We start from the raw sequence: 18,519 nt of genomic DNA on the forward strand, positions 1-18,519 counted from the left end.
GTGGTTTGCCATTTCTTTCTCCAACTCATTTTACAGATGAGTAAACTGAGGCAAATAGGGTCCAGGGTCACACAGCTAGTAAATGTCTGAGGCCCACTTTGAACTCAGGTTTTCCTGACTCCAGGCTGGGTGCTCTAATTACTATGACACATTGCTGCCCCTAATAAAAAGTTATAGCAGGATCCTAAGATGAAGATACACAGATTTTTAACTTCTTTCTTACAAGGAATCAAAATTATATTAATATGAAGTAACCAAGGATAGCTATTTCCTAGAGAAGAAACATGGATTCACCCAACCAGAAGAAGTATCACAATGAAGGAATCTGGTTTTGCCCTGTTTTGAAACTGACATAACACTCTGATAGTCTGATCTATTTTTGTAAATGCCACAAAAACAAAGTTCTACTAGTCAAAGCATTAATAGCAATCTGATTCAATAGTTTAATGTGCTTTGTAAACTACAAAGTGATGTACAAATGCCATGCATGATTATTATAATCTAACATATAATTATATATAAAACAATATATTTATTATCTATAATTATTAATTATTGTTATTATTTTTAAAGGCAGTGTGGTATAGTGGATAGAGTGCTGAACTTAAAGTTAGGAAAATTCGAGTTCTAATTCCACCTTAACTTACTAGCTGTATGACATTGGGCAAATCACTTAAATTTCTCTAAGCCTCTATTTCCTTATCTATAAAATGGGGATAACTCCTACAGCAATTACCTTACCAAGTTATTGTGGAGAGGATCAAATGAGACAACATATGTAAAGTTGTTTGTAAAACCTTAAAGCTATATTTAATGTCTGTTGTTATTGTTAATAAGGAAAATGAGAAAAATACGTCTAAGTCTGTAACATTAAAAGACAATAGAGAAACGACCAGCTGATTAGTAATGGAAATATTCTATTGGGAAAAGCCTCAAACGTCCTTTTATCTTTAGTAGCTGAACTTTTTTATTGCAATAACCCAGAATATTGCCTCAACTCTCCAATTCTGTTTGGAAAGAGAAGTCCAAAGTGGGATCACACTACAAGATAACAGCCTGGAATGGGGACACATGGGTCACAATGAAAGCTAAGTTAGACAATGCAGAAATGAGGGCAACACAGACATTTGAGTTAAAATGAAAAATTAGACATTAGTGCACATTATGAACACAGAGTAGAACAAAATAAATATTTTAATGGCAGTCACCACCTAGAAGAAAGGATAAATACTACATGATGCTACCTATATTCTCTCTTTGTTATATACCATGTCAACTTGTTCTTAAACCACTTTCACAAAAATACATGAAAAAAAAGTTTAAATGTATCTTCCTCTACCTCCATTTGGAATACCAGTTCTTTTGGAAATTATTTCTGAGTAACTCTCCAAAGTTGTTTTGTTTTTTTTTCTGAGCTAGGTGCTAGGAATAGACCTCAGATGAAGGCCAGAAAGTCACAAATGAAGTATTGACAGGAAGACAGAGTGAAAATACAAGTAGCTTCTCAGAAAAAGGAAGTCAAAAGAAAGCTAGAAGTGAAAATTTCCAATTAGTGAAAACATTCCCAAGAGATAGAAACACTGTCTCTCTTTTCCTTTGACTATTTCACAAAAAAAGAGAAAAGAGATGCTTTCACAAAATCTATTGGAAATTGCTTCAGAAGCAGTCTTTGAAAGAGGGGAATAAGCAATGGAAATAATTCTTTAAGTCTCAGGGTAAGCCTAGAGTGAGATAAAGTTATAACTGTTAAAGATTAGTGAGAAAGGTATCAATTATTCATATTTGTCTCCTTAAGAAACCTGACATATAGTGTTACTATTTTGCTATTTAATATTTACTACGATGTTCTACTTTTATATATTCCTGCAACTAAGCCCTGAATATGGCATTGCTATGATCTACATCACAGATAAACTATGAACTTCCTACATAAAAAAGGCAGCTAATTAGCCTAGTGGATAGAGCACTAGATATGGAATTAGGAAGACCCAAGTTTGAATTCTACCTATTTACTAGCTGCATGACATTGGACAAGTTACTTAACTACTCCGTGCCACAGTTTATTCACCTGCAAAATGAAGGGTTTGGACACCATGACCTTTAAGGTTCCCTCTCACTCTGAATCCATGACACTATGATCTTTTACTTCATACTAGGTGGCCATTACTACAATTCTACCACCAACTGATGTCAGTGTTCAGAAGAAAATCCCTAGAAGTGTGGAGTGGGAAAGTAATCTACCGAGTATGGAATTTCACAAACCCAAGTGATGGCAAAGCATCCAATCTAACTCAGTCCTTAAGCGACAAGCAGTTTTGAGTTACTCTGTCCTTCCTTGTAACTAGTTCTGAATGACAAAATAAGCCTCATATGGAGGGAATTATATTAAAAAACAAAACACTGCAGACATCACTGACCTGTCATTGAGTTTTCAGACGTGCACAGCTGTTCTCTCAGTTTTTCCACATCATCTGGATGAACCTGTTCATAGAGGGTGCTACCAAACCACTCAGACTGGGGTTGGTTCAGAACTGGCGTGACTGAGTCGGACACATAGATAACTCTTCCAGTTTCAGCAGCAACTACAAACAGAAATCCATCAGCAGCCTCGAGAATGAGATGTTTTAGTTCCTTGGAAGAAGAGATCACAATTAGGAAATTTAAAAAAGCAAACACAAATGCAAGTTCACTTTTCTCACTGTCTTTGATTGTCTGGTGGTTATGTTATAGCCACCTTATTTGTGGAAACATTCCAATAGATGGATGACTTATAACACACAGCACTCAATTTGTTTAGAAAAGGAGACCAGAGATTTGTTCCCACGCTCCCTTTTTGGCAAAGTTAAACTCAGGAACTTGGGACACAATTAGCACAGTGCCTGGCACAAAGTAGGTCCTTAAGAAATGCTTATTGACTTACTATTGACTGACTGGTATGGACTGGGCTCATACACCTAGTAGATGACTGCTACTAGTACTGATCCTGTTCATAGGAGCAACACTATCTTTTTGTGAATATTCATATAGTATCAGTGTTACAAGAACAGCATATGCCAAGAGCAATGGAAGAAGGAAGGCCCATATGTACATCTGCCTGCCAACTGCTGGTCACGCAGCTTCTCACTATGGTTTGCACCTTCATTTTGTATCCTTTTCCTGTTCTTCCCAGGCTGAATCTTTGTCCTCATAATAATACAACAACAACAACAATAATTTAAGAACAATCCCCTGTGATTGTGTGGAGTTTTTTAATTTCACGAGGCCCCTATTCACAATTATTATCTCTGTCCTGCAGCAAAAGTGGGGCCGTTCTGAGAATCAAAAGCTTTCTAATCCATTGAGAGGCAGCGTAGCAGAGGGGGTAGAGGATAGGAGTTGGAGTCAGGAGGACTTCGGCCTCTGTTTCCCTATCTGGGAAATGACATGTTTGGACATGATGACTTTCTCAGATCCTTTCTACCTCTAAATTTTTGATCCTGAGATCCCAGTCTTGGCTTTGCCACTAACTCACTGTAGAGACTGGGACAAGTCACCTCCCCTCTCTGAATTCTGTTTCTCCTGGTTATAAAATGAGAGGACTAGGGCAGCTAGGTGGCACAGTGGATAGAGTACCGACCCTGGAATCAGGAGGATGTGAGTTCAAATCCAGCTTCAGGCACTTGACATTCACTAGCAGTGTGACTTGGGCAAGTCCCTTAACCTTGACTGCCTATCAAAAAAAATTAAAATGAGAGGACTGACTGGATTCAATGACCTCTAAGTTCTCTTCCAGTGTGGCCATTCCAAGATTCATTTGATTTTTCACAATAATCTTATAAGATAAGTACAGTAGGTCATATGGCCCCCAATTTATGTGTGAGAAACTGAAGGACTGGGAAGGTCACTCCCAGTTCACTCGGCAGGCAGGCAGAAGAGCCAGGACTATTGCCTTTTCTAATTTTTGAGTCCAGAGCTCCTATTACCACTATACCACAATGCCTCATATAGATAAAGCCTGGAGAAATGGAATACACACCCTAAAATGCCTCTTAGGTCTTAGTAGTAAAACTATTTTTAGCTGAAAGCAGGAAGCTGTGTGGAATCAATTATAGTTGCAGAATGCCACACATCATCCTACAGAGGGTTGAATGACACTAAATCACTTTTACTGAAACCAATTTATACTGTCTAAACAGCAGAGGAATGAGGTGCAGCTTCCTTCCTAATGCAAGGTAAGAAAGTTATTGCCACTTGGTCTAAGAAGGTCAGACAATGTATATGCACATGAACCTGACTAGTTTTTCTATATATAGATAGATATTATATCAGGAATGTGATTAAGAGCTTCAAAGTGATTAGGCTGGCAATTTAATTCAAATGTATTTATTTGATTGCCTACAATATATAAAGTATCGCTTACAGATTTTCTGCCAGGTCCAGGTTAGTGAGTATAATGAATCACTGTGAAGTGGTGGCATGTATTCAAACTTGCACTAATTGAAGTTATAATTATGTAAAATACGGTAACTGGTTCCAGCTCAATAGGAATATGCAGTATGATTCAAAAAATGCTACTCTGTAAAGACAATCATTATTTTAACAAATAGGCATCTAGCTATACTTTACAACTTGTATCAAAGACAGAAACAAAGATAGGCCAATTGATATGTAAGAGGCAACATAGATGTTAGATGTTCTTTTGAGGAACTGTCTAGTTATCAGTTATTCAAGAAATAGAGGTCAGAGACATGCATGTCTGGTGTAGCTGCAAACCTCACAGGGAGAAATATTTAAAGCCAGAACACTTTAATGACTAGGTTTAACCATGAGGTCCTCCATAAAAGGGGGGTTTTATAAGCTTTTTGAGGAAAGGGTCCCATTTCATCATTACTTTTTATATCTTTTACTTGACTCAACAATCTACCAATCAAAAAGTATTTCAGACTATTTCAGAGTCTATATTCATTTCAGACTATATTCAGAGTATTTCAGATTTCAAATAATCCTCTCCCATAGATACAAGCTTTAGGTCCATAAATCAGAATCACAGAAGCTTATGAGAGATTTCAGAGGCCACCTAGTTCAATTTATAGCTGACAAAGAGTACAACAGGCCTGACAAGTGGTCATTTAGCCATTGCTTGAAGGTCTTTAGTAAGGGAAACCCATTATTTCCTTTGGCAGCTCGTTCTATTTCTAGATGGATCCAATTGTGAGGAAATATTTCCTTATATAAAACCTAAATCATCTACTAGAGAACTTCTAAGCATTGCATCTAGTCCTATTCTTTGAAATCAAGTAGAATAAATCTAATCTCTCTTCCATTACCTAGCCCTTCAAATAGTTGAATACAATCAGCCCTTTCTATGTCTTCTTTGCTCCACCTTAAAAAAAAATAAAAATAAAAAAATGGAATTCCTTCAACAAATCCTCATATTGGCAACTAAGTGGCATGGTGCAAAGTGCTGGATACAGAGTGAGGAAGATCAGCGTTCAAATCCAGCCTCAGACACTTATTTAGCTGTGTGACCCTGGGCAAGTCATTTAACCTCTTTATGCTTCAGTTTCCTCAGTTATAAAATGAGAATAATAGCATCTATCTCCCAGGGTTGTTGTGAGGATAAAAATGATACAATATTTGTAAAGCTCTTTGCAAACCTTAAAGTGATATAAAAATGCTAACATAAATATATAATATAAAATAAGGTTATACAACATAGCAGAGCATAACAAAATATAAATTAATGTGATGTACTACGTAATATATGTGCATACATATGTTTAATATGTGTATAATATGTGTATGCCTATAGGCGTATGTGTATGTGTATAAATACATGTGCATATATATGTATACATACAGACACACACACTCTCCAATGCATTAACATCCTTTCTAAAATGTGGTGCCTAGATTAACACAATATCCCAAATGTGGTTTGATAAGAGGGATTATTACTTCCCTAATCCTGGGCATAATTCCTCTCTTAATGCAGCCTAAAATGGATTAGCTGTCTTAAATCACACCGTTGACTCACATTGAGCACGCAGTCCACTACAGCATCAAGATTTCTTTTAATACAAATTGCTACCTGGCCATAACTCCCTCATCTTGCACTTGTGAATTTGATTTCTTTGAGCCTGAGAGTAAGATGTTACATTTTCCTTCATTAAATTTCATTTTATTAGGGTTGATCTCACATTCTAGCCCATCAAGATTCTTTTGGATCTTCACTGTATTATGTGTGGTTCCCAAAGCCCATCCCAAAAGCATGGTCATATAGATCAAAGAGCTAAAGTCAGGAGACCTGGGTCCGGACCAGCTCCACCACAGACCAGCTCAATGACTTTAGGTAAGTCTGTGTCTTACGAATTTCATCAATTAACTTCCTTGGGTTTTAGTTTTGGAACTTCAACATGGGAAAAGATCATTAACAATACACATTTAAATAAACAATTAAAAAGGACAACAGAAGTGTGGATTTTTAAAAGCTAAAATGAACACTGGAAACAATCTATTCTGAATACACCTAATACTACAGATAAGGAAACAGAAAGGTAGGAACGTTTAAGTGACTCACCCAAAGTCACTTAGCTAAGTAGACACATAAAAAGGGACTCGAAACAAGGGCTCCTGTCTCCTAGTCCAGTGTTCTTTCCACTATAGCATTTCTACTCATGTGAACCATCTTCACTTTAAATTCAACATGCAAAAGATACATATTATAGTTTTCCCCACTAACGTGAAGTTAAACTCTTCATTAAATAACTGCAGTTTGACTGTGTCTATGAATCATTAAATTACTAGTTTGAGAAGTCTGGTAGTTTAAACAAAATTCTAAGACAGATGTTAGAGAGGTTAAAAAAAAGGAACAGAACCATAGGATTGAGAATTGGAAGACAGATAATAGTCCAGCCCTCTTATTTTACAGAAGGAAAACTGAGGCCCCAAAAGGAAAGGCGGCTTACTAATAAGTCACCTGTTATTAAGTATCAGAATGAGAATTGATGACCAAGTCCTTTGCTTCCTGGTCCAAAGTTCCTTCCATTACACTAGATGGGAAAAAAATGGAGGGCTAGATCACTTTGAGGTATTTGGAAGTGAAGCTGTCAGAAGTAGGTGAGCAATTAAAGGGTTGGTAGAGTCACATGAAGGCAGCAAGGTGGCTCAATGGATAGAGCACCAGAGTTAGGAAGACCTGAGTTCAATTCCAGCTTCAGACACTTACCAGCTGTGTGACCATGGGCAAGTCACTTAACCCTGTCTGCCTCAATTTCCTCATATGTAAAATGAGCTGGAGCAGGAAATGGCAAATCACACCAGTATCTTTGCCAAGAAAATCCCATAAAGGGGTCATGAAGAATTGGATATGGCTGAAACCACTAAATGACAACAAAGTCACATAAAACTCTTTAGGGTGTTGCTGTTTGTTTTTTTTTTTTTTAAAGATAGTAGAGACTTGAGTATGTTTGAATACAAAAGCTAATCAACTGGGAGAAACTAAAAATGCTGCCCAAGAAAAGAATCAAATTACTCCTTAAATATTTATTAAAATGTTCATTATTTATTGAATGCTTTAATGTGCTAGACTATATACAGAACACAAAGCTTCTGTCTGCCAGAAGTTCACAGAGATTGTCTTTATCGTACTGATCAAGTCAAAGAATAAAGATGTTTATTTATAACATCTAATGTTAAATGTCTAGTACTAAAAATACTGTGCCTACATGAAGTATAATAATTCATATATGTTATAAACCCACAACATCCATAAGCTCCTCTAATCTGGCTTGAACCCTGGTAACTGGTCCTCAGAAAGTTACTGGTTACCCCCTAAATGTCAAATCCCATGATATGACCTTTTCTCAGTTCTGATTTTTAATGATTTTTCAGTAGTCTTTGAAACTGTTAAATAACCTGTCTTCTTAAATTCTCTCCTCCCTTGGGTTTTTATATTATTACTCCATCCTGGTTCTCCTCCCGTCTCTTTTACCTTTTCTTTTATGTTTTTCTATGGATCATCTTCTTCTTACACCTTGCATCACCTCTCCCCCATCCTCTCCCCACAACTATGGACATTTGCCAAGGGCTCAGGAGCATTGTCTCGATGTCATTCTTTCTTTTTGTTGCTCCAACATATGAGAATTACTTGAAAAAAAAAAAAGATGATAAATCAATGGGGGAGGGGGTAGTGTTACCTGCTCTGTTAAAAATGAAGGCTTATAGGCTCCGTCAGTTGATTTGTTTCCTGTCCCCCTCATGGACTTCATGTGTGAGACTGCCATGCGCAGAATGGTTAACTTATCTGGTTTTCGAGCCAGAGCACTGCATGTGGGAACCATGTCCGACAGCTCTGTGATGTACTGGGTCATCTTGTTTCTCCTACGCCTTTCAATCTCACTGTGATTCTCTCTACAGGAGAAAAAAGGAAATGAGGGAGGGGAAAAAAAGAAGCATCAGTCTGGGTACTGCTATATATTTTTAAAGCCCACCTAGCCAGTGCAAAGTACTCAATTAAGTAATCAAAGTCTAATGAATTTTAAGAACAATGTGTTTGCAAAAAAAAAAAAACAAACAAAACATTGTGCAGCATGACAATTGTAAAACTTTAGCATGCTTAATTTTGTGTACAATGTGGACAGACTTCTATAAATACTTTGTTCTTGGATCTCTGAATTTTTATTTTCATTTTCTAATTGCTCCAATGACTCTACTTAATAACTTTAGTGATAAAACCTGATATATTACATTTCACTAGCATAAGATTAATCAAGCTTGCTTAACACATATAACACAAAAAAATGTCTCACCATTGGGAGAAAATTTAAAGAAATCACAATGATTTACTCTATACTGAGCAACCAACTGTACAGCTATTCTGCTGAGGCAGAAAATCTGTTGGACCTGGAAGAAAGAATTATAAAGCTTACAGCTTGTGGTCTTAGCATTACTGGTCTCATTAGTGCCAAAAGGATGGTATCAAATTGACTAAAATGATCAGTTAAAATCCTCCAAAAAGCAGTTACTAATATCTCTACAATGTGTTCTCTTTCTAAAAAATTCAATGCAAACCTAACAGAAGTGTTTACACTCAATCTCCTTGTCGTGATAATTAACTTGATGGTCAGAGAGAGTATGCCAACCAATGACCAAAATTAAACTAGCAACGATACAAAGTTGACATCTGGCAAAAAGGTGGTGCCTAGAGACATTCTGCATATATCTAGAACAGGATATTACAAGGGATATCCAACAACTAGTTGCAATGCCAATGACAACAATGACCACTAATAATCTTTAATCTAAACACAGCCGATATAAATTTGGCTTAACATTCCATCCTTTATCAAATTGAAGAACTATTTTCCTGTTTATACCTTTACACACAAGTCACACCCTAAGACCGTTTTTTAATATGAAAACCAGCAGTCCCCAGGAACGGACTGGCTAGTGCCTGGCTCTACTTGATTTATATCTACATGGAAAATATTTATTAAGCTCCTATTATGTACATAGCACCAGGTTAGGCACACAGAGGCACTAAGATGGAGTTCTTTCCTTCCAGGAATTCACAGTCTACCTTAGAAGGCAAAGGAATTCACATATGGAATAATTAAGTAAAGGTATGAAGCAACTATGATAAACTGTGATTTACAGACATTAAGTGCTCTAAGGGGTCAGAGAAAGGAGATCAGTCTGGGTTAGAGTGGATAGGGAAGGCCTCATGGAGAATATGTAGTGGTGTATGAAATCAACACCGAAGGATGGAAAAGATCAAGACAGGCAGATGGGAGTGAGAAGGGTAGCTTAAGCTAAAGTAACAGAATGAGCAAAACAGAGTGGAAAACAAGGTAGGCTGAGCTAAGAGACAAGTGAGGAGCTTAGTCTGGTTGTAGAGGAAAATATGTGTAGGGAAATACTGGGGGATTAGGTTAAAAAGGTAGAATAGTACCTCAAACTTTGGGGAACTTTGAATGGACACCTGAGGAGTTTGGATTTACTCCCACAAACAATGAGGATCTACTGGAGATCCTGAAGAGTTTTGGAGTTGATGTTGCTTATGACTGGAATATTTAGGATGAAAGAGAGGATGGTCATTGATGACTTGTAGGTTTTATTCTGGATGATTAGGGGAATGATGATGAGACTGACAATATCAAACACCTGAAAATCTAAAATACCTGGTAAGGTATTCAAGGGTAAGTCATACAACCGGCTATTCGTTTTTTTTTTTTAGGAAGATGATATGGCCCATCTGTGGCAAGATATTCATTAGCAAATGGGAAGGAGAGACCAGGCAAATTCAGATGAGGTCCCATCACCTCCCAGTCAGGTTTTATTTTGTTAGAGTCAAGGTAGAATTGCTTACTAGCTTATTGTTTGTAAGCTCTCAAAATCATTTTAATAAAATTGGTGTTTTGGTATTGTTATTTTGTTCTCTGGGTAACCTAGTGTGGAATATTAGAGTCAGAAGGAACCTTAGTTTCCCTTTCCCCACATTTTACAGTTGAGGAAATTGAGACCCAGAAAAGTGATGAAAATTATGCAAGACCACACTACTATGTAGTGGGAAGGTAATGCCCAGATCTTCTGACTCGCAGGTCCAGGATTCTTTCTAGGGGAAAACAGAAGGCATCAGTAAATTTTAATACAAGGATGCTTGCTTTGACAAACTGATTTTGACTTTTTATTTTCTTTTTGACGCCTAAGATTACAGATGTGGAGACGGGAGAGAAATCTGTGGAAGCAGATACTGTGTGGGTTGGGAAGCTGAACCAAAATAGCATGTTTTGGTTAAGGTATGGGCCATTGCTATGAAAATCTAAGATTGCAGGTTTGAAACAAATTGCCCAGCACAGCACCTTAGAAACCTGTCGTTGCTTAATAAATGTTGCAAGCAAGGAAACTAGGGAAAGGGTTTCTTTATTTTTCTCCAGAGAATCTAAATAAAGCTTAAATAAAATTGGAATCACATGTGTTTAAAAACTTCACAGTATTCTTGGTATCAAATTCAAGAATAAAACAAACTTCTACGTGCATGCATAGGCACCCATTAATTTTTGTTGTTGGTTGTGGGACCTAAGTGCATGGAGGCCAAGAAGGGTGTCAACTAATTTGAATTGAATTAGAGGATATTTATAATACCCATGCCACCCATCCAAATAACCAGGAAAAAAAAATCAAAATCAACTTATACAGTAAAAGCAAGTAGCCTTCCTTGTCTATTATCTACTTCAAACTGCCTTAACCCCAAAGGATCCAAGTACTTTAAAAAATCAATAAGAACATGGGTACTCTTATTAAAAGACATACTCAATGTCTCCCAATAAATAAAGAAAAATAAAAATAGTAAAATACTAAAACTTTAATACAAGCTTGAAAATCATTCAAAAAGTTTCATAAGCAAAGAAAAAAATTATACTTTGGTACTAGTGAAATAAAACTTCTATTAGGGGAGAGATTGGAAAACCAGTTTGCATATGAACATTTCTTCTACTGCTTTGCAAAACAGACTGATTCTTTGTGCTGAGCAGCCAACCATACACAGTGCTAGGCCTTGGGATGTCAGGAACAGTATAGCACTGATACTAGCGGAAAGAGGAGAAGCAAAGAAACCAGGAGTCCTTTGGAAAAGAGAAATCTAAGACAGCATAAAGTAAATAGAATTGGAGTAGCTGGGTACAGCAGTGGAGTACTGGACTTGGAGTCACTTTGATCACCAAATAAAGGATCAACTAGAGTATGGAGAGACTTGAAGCAGGAAGACTATAGTCAGTAGGCTACTGCAGTAGTCTAGGAGTGAGGTGATAAAGTTCTGCACCAAGATGGTGTCAGGGTCAGAGAAGAGAATGGGGCATACACAGAGATGTTGTAAAGGTTTAATAGTTATGACTTTTAATAAGGTTTAATAGATTGGATATGAAAAGTAAGAGAGTGAAGAGTTGAAGATGCCACCTAAGTTTTGAGCTTGGGTGACTGAGAGGGGACTTGGGTGCCCTTGACAGTAATAGGGAAGTTTAGAGGAAGGGATGGTTTAGGGAGACAGATAATGCATTCAGTTTTGAACATATTAAATGTGAGATGTCTACAGGTGAAGTTCAGAGTATCCAGCAGGAAGCTGGAGATGTGAGACTGAAGGGGAGAAGACAGGATGGATAAAAAGATCTGAGAATCTGCATAGAGATAATGGAATCCATGGGAAATGATGAAATCACCAAAAGAAAAAGCATAGAAAGAGAAGAGGAGAGGACCCAGGATGGAGCTTTGGGGGACACCCATAGTTAACAGGTATAACAATCCAGTAAAGGAGACTGAGAAGAAGCGTATAAGAAGGAGGAGAATCAGCAAAGCGGTGTCAGAAAAACCTAGAGCACAGGGTGATCTACAGTGTCAAAGGCTGCAGAGAAGGCAAGAAGGACAAAGTTCTTAACTGAGAGGGTGGGGCAGGTGGAGTCATGAGAAGTTTGAGGAAGAATGAAAAAGTTTGGAAAAGTCACTATGATGAGTAGGATAGTGAATTGATTAGGGTGGTGTAAAAGTATTGCCTTGCTTCAGTGAGGGCCCAGTTGAGATTGTGTAACATAATTTTGTAGTAGATCCAGTCAGCACAATTTCTTGACTTTTCTCCAGCTCTATTCAGCAGGATTTAAATAGCAGCAAAGTCAGTGGATGGTGACAGTGATCCAAGGTTGTGGCTTAGAGGAGCATGATTAGTGATAGGATAAGGCGGCCAGAGATTCAAGCGTGGAGGATAGTATAGAGTTGAATCGATTCACTAAGGGGTCAAGGTGGAGAAGGGAGCAGAGTGTAGCCATGTAGGAGTGATGGTCTGGGAAAGAACTGAGAGGTGAAGAGACTAGCAGTTATGGTGAGGATGAATACAGGGTTAGAAGTCATAAAGCAAAGGAAAAGATGGAATGATAAAAGATTGTGATCAGATAAAGGAATTTTAGAGCTCAATGGTTGTGGGTGATGGTATCATCATTTCTGTGTATAGTTGATACACACACAAATATATATATATGTATATATATATATATATCCTCTAGTATGATATATATATATCCTCTAGTATGATATATATATATCCTCTAGTATGATATATATATATATCCTCTAGTATGATATATATATATATATCCTCTAGTATGATATATATATATCCTCTAGTATGATATATATATATCCTCTAGTATGATATATATATATATATATCCTCTAGTATGATATATATATATCCTCTAGTATGAGGGCAGAAGGTGGGAAGGAGAGAATGACTATGAACAAAGCACTGAATTAACTCATTGAGACAGAAAGTAGAGTGTACTAGGGATCAGTAGATACCAAAATTTCTATTGAGTGAAAAAAAAATGGATTAAATGAACCTTAAAGAAGGAGTGATTACTAAGTGGTAGAGGATCAGTTTGGAAGTAGCAGTGTAAAGGAAATAGTCCAACTCCTCCATCATGACAAGTTATTTTGAGTGCCAGAAAGGGTGACCAAAGATGCCATGTCATGAGGGAGGGCCCAGATCTCCATGACTGCCAGAAGCTGCAAAGGGTGAGGAAGGAAAAGGTATAAGATAAAAGAGAATTTGTTACCTGCAGGTTAGGTATTCCATGGAGTACAGTAGAATGGTTGATTAGATCTGGAGTAGGACACTGGAGGGGAGGGGGATAGGGAGGAGAAAGAGTAAGGGAGAAGGCAGTAGAAGACAGGGAACAGGTTTGAACAATAGCAGTTGGAGGCTCAGAATCACAGGGATAAGAGAATAAGTTCTCTGAGGAATGAGTTTGGGTGGATTACCAGTGCCTGGAAACAAATCCATGAAAGGAGGGAGAGGATTAGACTGTTCTGGGACCTAGCTTGATGTCCAACTTTATGATGCAGGTTATGCTGTTAAGTTTTGTCAGGCTCAGGAGGCCCGCCTCACAGCAACTGGAAGTTGGTCTAGTCTGGAAACAAAAGGTCTTTGTAATCTTGGAGAAGCCTCTGGGGCAAAGAATGAACCTAGAGGCCTGGAATCCGTAGCTGTCACTGGGAAACTCAAGAGCAAGGTTACAGGGATTGGAACTGAAGCAACAGCCAAGGCATATGGCACCGTCTGAATCCAAGGTTCTTGAGGAAGATCGAAGGGTAAAGAGGCCATAGGCAAAGACACAAACCACAGGCAGCAACTAAGGCTGAATTCTAGAGAAGGAGCAATATTGGGAAGTCCCAGAGACACCAATGGTGAGTGACTGGAGCCGATCAGAGCAAAACAATGCTCTGGTGGGCCAGCTGGAACAGAGAAACAGATTTCCTAGGAAAGTCCCAGAGCAAAGACCACCCAGTTCACACGGCAACCTACTTCCTGCTCTTCTCTGCCACTTCCAGGGTCTTGCTCTCCCATGTTTACTCAATAATTTCTCCTTGAAAGCTCACCCCATTCGAGTCTGTCACCTTGTCCATATCCTTGTATCCTCTACCAGACTCCCAGACATTTGTCTCAACGACTTCTTCACTTGGCTCAACACCTTAATTTGCACCCTTAACCCTTGGGATCATCCTTGGTCATCTTATCATTCATGCTCCTGGCATCTCTTACTTCATCAGCCTCCTTAATTTCTGTAACCTCCAACTCCACTCAAAAATCCCCTGGGGAAGTCACACTTTTTATCTCCCCATTAAGCATAAGTGGTTCACTTCCCATCCAGAACTCCAAAATTCCTCTCTGACCACAAAATCCTGTCCTTTCACCACCTCCACAGCCTCCATTCCTGATAAAATTGACCTCCGCTTTCCTTGTGACCTCTAGTCCCCTGATCTACTCCTGTTCTGACTCATTTTCCTTCCATCACAGTTTTGACCCTACAAGTCAAAGGTTTCAAACACATGGTCCCAGTGTTGCCCAATGTAGATTAAAATGTAATTGGGAAATATTTAACAAAATAAATATAGAACACAGATTATGTTAATATGTGGTTTTCTAAGTCAATATACAGACCAGGGATCTTAATGTTCTGTTTAGGGACCCATTTCTATTTGAGTCTGATGCCACAGTGTATCAGTCTTACAGCTTATACCCATAGCTATAAGTCAGTAATTTGAACAACACACTGTTCTCCATCCTTAAGTTAATCAACAAATGCACAAGAATTTATTGAATACTGTTCTATCATGGCTGGACCTTGAGAGTAGTTCTCTCCCAAGGTGAGGCACAGGGTTCCTTGTCTGCCCTTGCTTTCACCCAGTGGGTTTACATACCCCATTAGCCCACTGAGAGGTGTGGCTGCTAACAACCATTCCCAGTCCTGGTGTCCTTGGTTCATGCCCAACAGAAAGAGGCCACAAAGGGGTCCCTTGTTGGGTCAGGGCAAACACACTGATTCTTTGGATGCTCATAGGGAAAGCTCAGGCTGGTAGCAAGCAGAGAATAATGATACACCAATCACATTTTAATAAGACACATAAAGCACAGAGGAAGATGGCATGGGGATGGAACAGGGAAAGGGGTGGTAGCGAGGCAGGCAGCACAGGGAAGAGAGGGGAGTGAAAGGGGTAGATAGAGTCACATAACTTCAGATTGGAGTTGGAGCAGCATTGAGCTATGGCAGGAGGAGGAATGATTGAAGAGCAGGTTTGTGGGGTCTCAATTTTATAGGGTTCTGGGGGGCAACTTAACTCTTATTTGCCCCACCTTTGGGTTAGTTCATTTGCATATCGATTTCACCTCAACGTTATCAATGATCCCTATTAGCATGTTTCTCTGGTTCTGCTGCATATCTTCGGAGCTTATTTGTACCTTATAGACTGAGGGATCATTACTGGGACAGAGTTATAATGGGGCCTATCTGGCTTCCCCTAATTTAATGCATTATGGGCCCTCAATTTAGGAGGCAGGTTTTGCAAGTGTTCCCCTTTACACTCTTTATTTCTATTTATTGTCACCTTACACTGGCTACTTATATGCCTACTTATAATTGCTGGGGTGGTTGGGGAACTATAACAAGGTGTAATTTCAACACAAATACCTACTACGTGCCATACACTGTGGATGCAAAGATAAAGATGAAAAAATACCCACCCTCAAGGACCTTACATTTTATTGGAAGAAACAAAATGAACACATGTGAACATGTACAAAACATATACAAGTAAAAACAAGATAATTTTGGTGATAGGAACTTGCAGCTCAGGTGGGAGATTGATGGGCATGAAAGCCTCACGTGGAGATTGGCATTAAAGCTGAGCTTGGAAAGAACTCAGAGATTCTAGGTGGTATCAAGAAAGATAGGTGGTTCAGTGGATAGAGTGGTGGGCCTGGAGTCAGGAAGAGTCCTCTTCCCAAGTTCAAATTGGTCTCAGACACTTACTAGCTGTGTAACCCTGGGCAAGTCATTTTCCCCTCTTTGCCTCCGTTTCCTCATCTGTAAAATGAGCTGGAAAAGGAAATGGCAAACCATTCCAGTATCTTTGCCAAGAAAACCCCAGATAAGGTCACAAAGAGTTGGACATGACTAAAAACGACTGAACCACAAAATCAAGGAAGAAGTGATTTCCATTCATGAGTGACAACCTATGCAAAGGCACAGAGGATGTCAAGAATCCTGTGTTCCTTTGTCCCTCTGCTATTTTCATCCTTGCATCTTCCTAATCCTCAACCCTAGGTCACCCCTACCATCTGTCTTTTCTGGACTTACCTCTGAGACTCAGAAACCTGCTAGAGGGAGTCACAAAACCATGCTGACTAGGTCAGCTACACATTTATGCTATCTGATCTGAACTAGATATTCCCTACTACACACTAATCTTTTCATTCAGGTCTGCCTCCCAATCACATTCCACATAGCACCTAATCCAAATCCTTTCTTCTTTTAATCCTTGAACTCTATTTTGGAAAGAAACTTGGATGATGACTGACTTTATTGAGATTAAAGCCGCCTGCCACAGGATAGAAAGACAGAAGCATAGGAGATAGATCAATAGACATGTTGGTAAACAATAAATATAATAAATATATACATAAATAAATACAATAAACATAATAAAACTTACTGTGTGCCAGGCATTGTTACAAGCTGGGGACACATATACAAACAAACAAGACAGTCCCTGCCCTCAAGAAGCTTATATGCTAACAGAGGAAGACAACAGAGAGGGAAGTGCTGGAAAGGGAGAGGAGGGACAACAAGGTAGGGGGATGTCATTGGGGAACAAGGGGCAGATAGCAGGAAGTGGCTGGGTGACTTGGGGCCCAGCTAGGTAAGTCAAAGGCTCACCTATTAGATTCAGAGGAAGGCAGCAGTGACATCCCAGGTTCTAGAGGGGCACATACGCTTGGTTAGTGAGGCCACGGCGGGAGACTACAGGCGCTGCTTTAACTCCCTTTCTCCATACCTTCAAACCTGTCTGTGTCACTAAGTCAACAAGCTTTGATTAAGAACTTAATATGTGGCATTCTCAATGTTCAGCTTTTAGGGGTACAGAGAAAGGCAAAGCAATGCCACCACTACTTTCAAGGAGCTTATGTTCTAATGAAAGAAACATTATGAAAATCACTATGTTCATATGAGAGAGACAGAGACAGGGAGACAGAGACAGAGACAAAGACAAAGAGGAGTTATATATACATATATGTATGTGCATATGTAGGTGATATACATATATGTGTGATATACATATAGGTGATACACATATATGTTTGTGTGTGTGTGTATATGTAGTAAGTGAAAAGTAATCACAGAGGGAAAGGGGGTGGGGAGAAGTTGGTAATGACCTTTTGCAAAAGGTATAGGATTTGAGCTAGGAATTAAAGAAAGTCAAGAAAGTTAGGAGGTAGAGGTAAGGAAGGAGAACATTCCAGGCAAGGGGAATAACCAGCACAAATACACAGAGTTGGGAGACGGTGTCATTTGTTACCAGAAGCAATCAGGACAATGTTGCTGGATCATAGAGGGTATGGAAGGGAATGAAGTCTAAGAAGTTTGGAAACACACAAAGCGGCCAGGTTGTAAAGGGATTTAGATGATACCATACTTTGTATTTGATCCTGGAAGTAAAAGAGAGTGGCAGCAGTTTATTGAGTAGAAGAGAGACATGGTCAGATTTGTATTTTGAGAAAATCACTTTGGCAGCTGAGTTGAAGATGGATTGATGTGAGGAGAGACTTGGGACTAGAAGGGCAATTAGAAGGCCATTATAATAGTCCAGGTGAGATGATGTGGGCCTATACAAGGGTGGCCATATGAGTTGAGAGGGGAGATGCTGTGAAAGCAAAATGCCATTAATTCAATACCATTTTGCTTCAATCTCACTGGGGGAGGGTAGTCTATCAATCCCCCAAGGCTAAATGCTCCAGCCCAGCTAACCCCTCTACTCATACCACTGCTCCCATCCCCTGGAGTCTCTTCCAGCGTCATGTTCCATGAATCTCTCCTTCTCTACTGCTTACTTTCCCTTTGCTTATAAACAAGCTCGGGTCTCTGCTGTCTTCTCCTTGAGCTGTCATTCTAAATCTTTCCTCTTTTTACTGCAAAATTCCTATATTTCTACTGTAGT

General features: G+C 38.9%; 1 protein-coding gene across 1 annotated transcript in view; it reads right to left on the reverse strand.

Annotated features, from left to right (window-relative positions):
- The window catches only part of ARNT2 (aryl hydrocarbon receptor nuclear translocator 2), a 265,547-nt gene that overhangs the window by 154,409 nt on the left and 92,619 nt on the right, over nucleotides 1-18,519 (reverse strand). Inside the window, exons 4-5 of the mRNA XM_027851908.1 lie at nucleotides 8,178-8,391; nucleotides 2,418-2,631 (exon numbers count right to left, since the gene is read on the reverse strand). Of these exons, the coding sequence (XP_027707709.1) occupies nucleotides 2,418-2,631; nucleotides 8,178-8,391 (428 nt within the window). The remainder of the gene's footprint in view (nucleotides 1-2,417; nucleotides 2,632-8,177; nucleotides 8,392-18,519) is intronic.

This window comes from Vombatus ursinus, unplaced genomic scaffold (genome assembly GCF_900497805.2).
Source record: "Vombatus ursinus unplaced genomic scaffold, bare-nosed wombat genome assembly UNPS02009205.1, whole genome shotgun sequence".
Classification (NCBI taxonomy): domain Eukaryota; kingdom Metazoa; phylum Chordata; class Mammalia; order Diprotodontia; family Vombatidae; genus Vombatus; species Vombatus ursinus.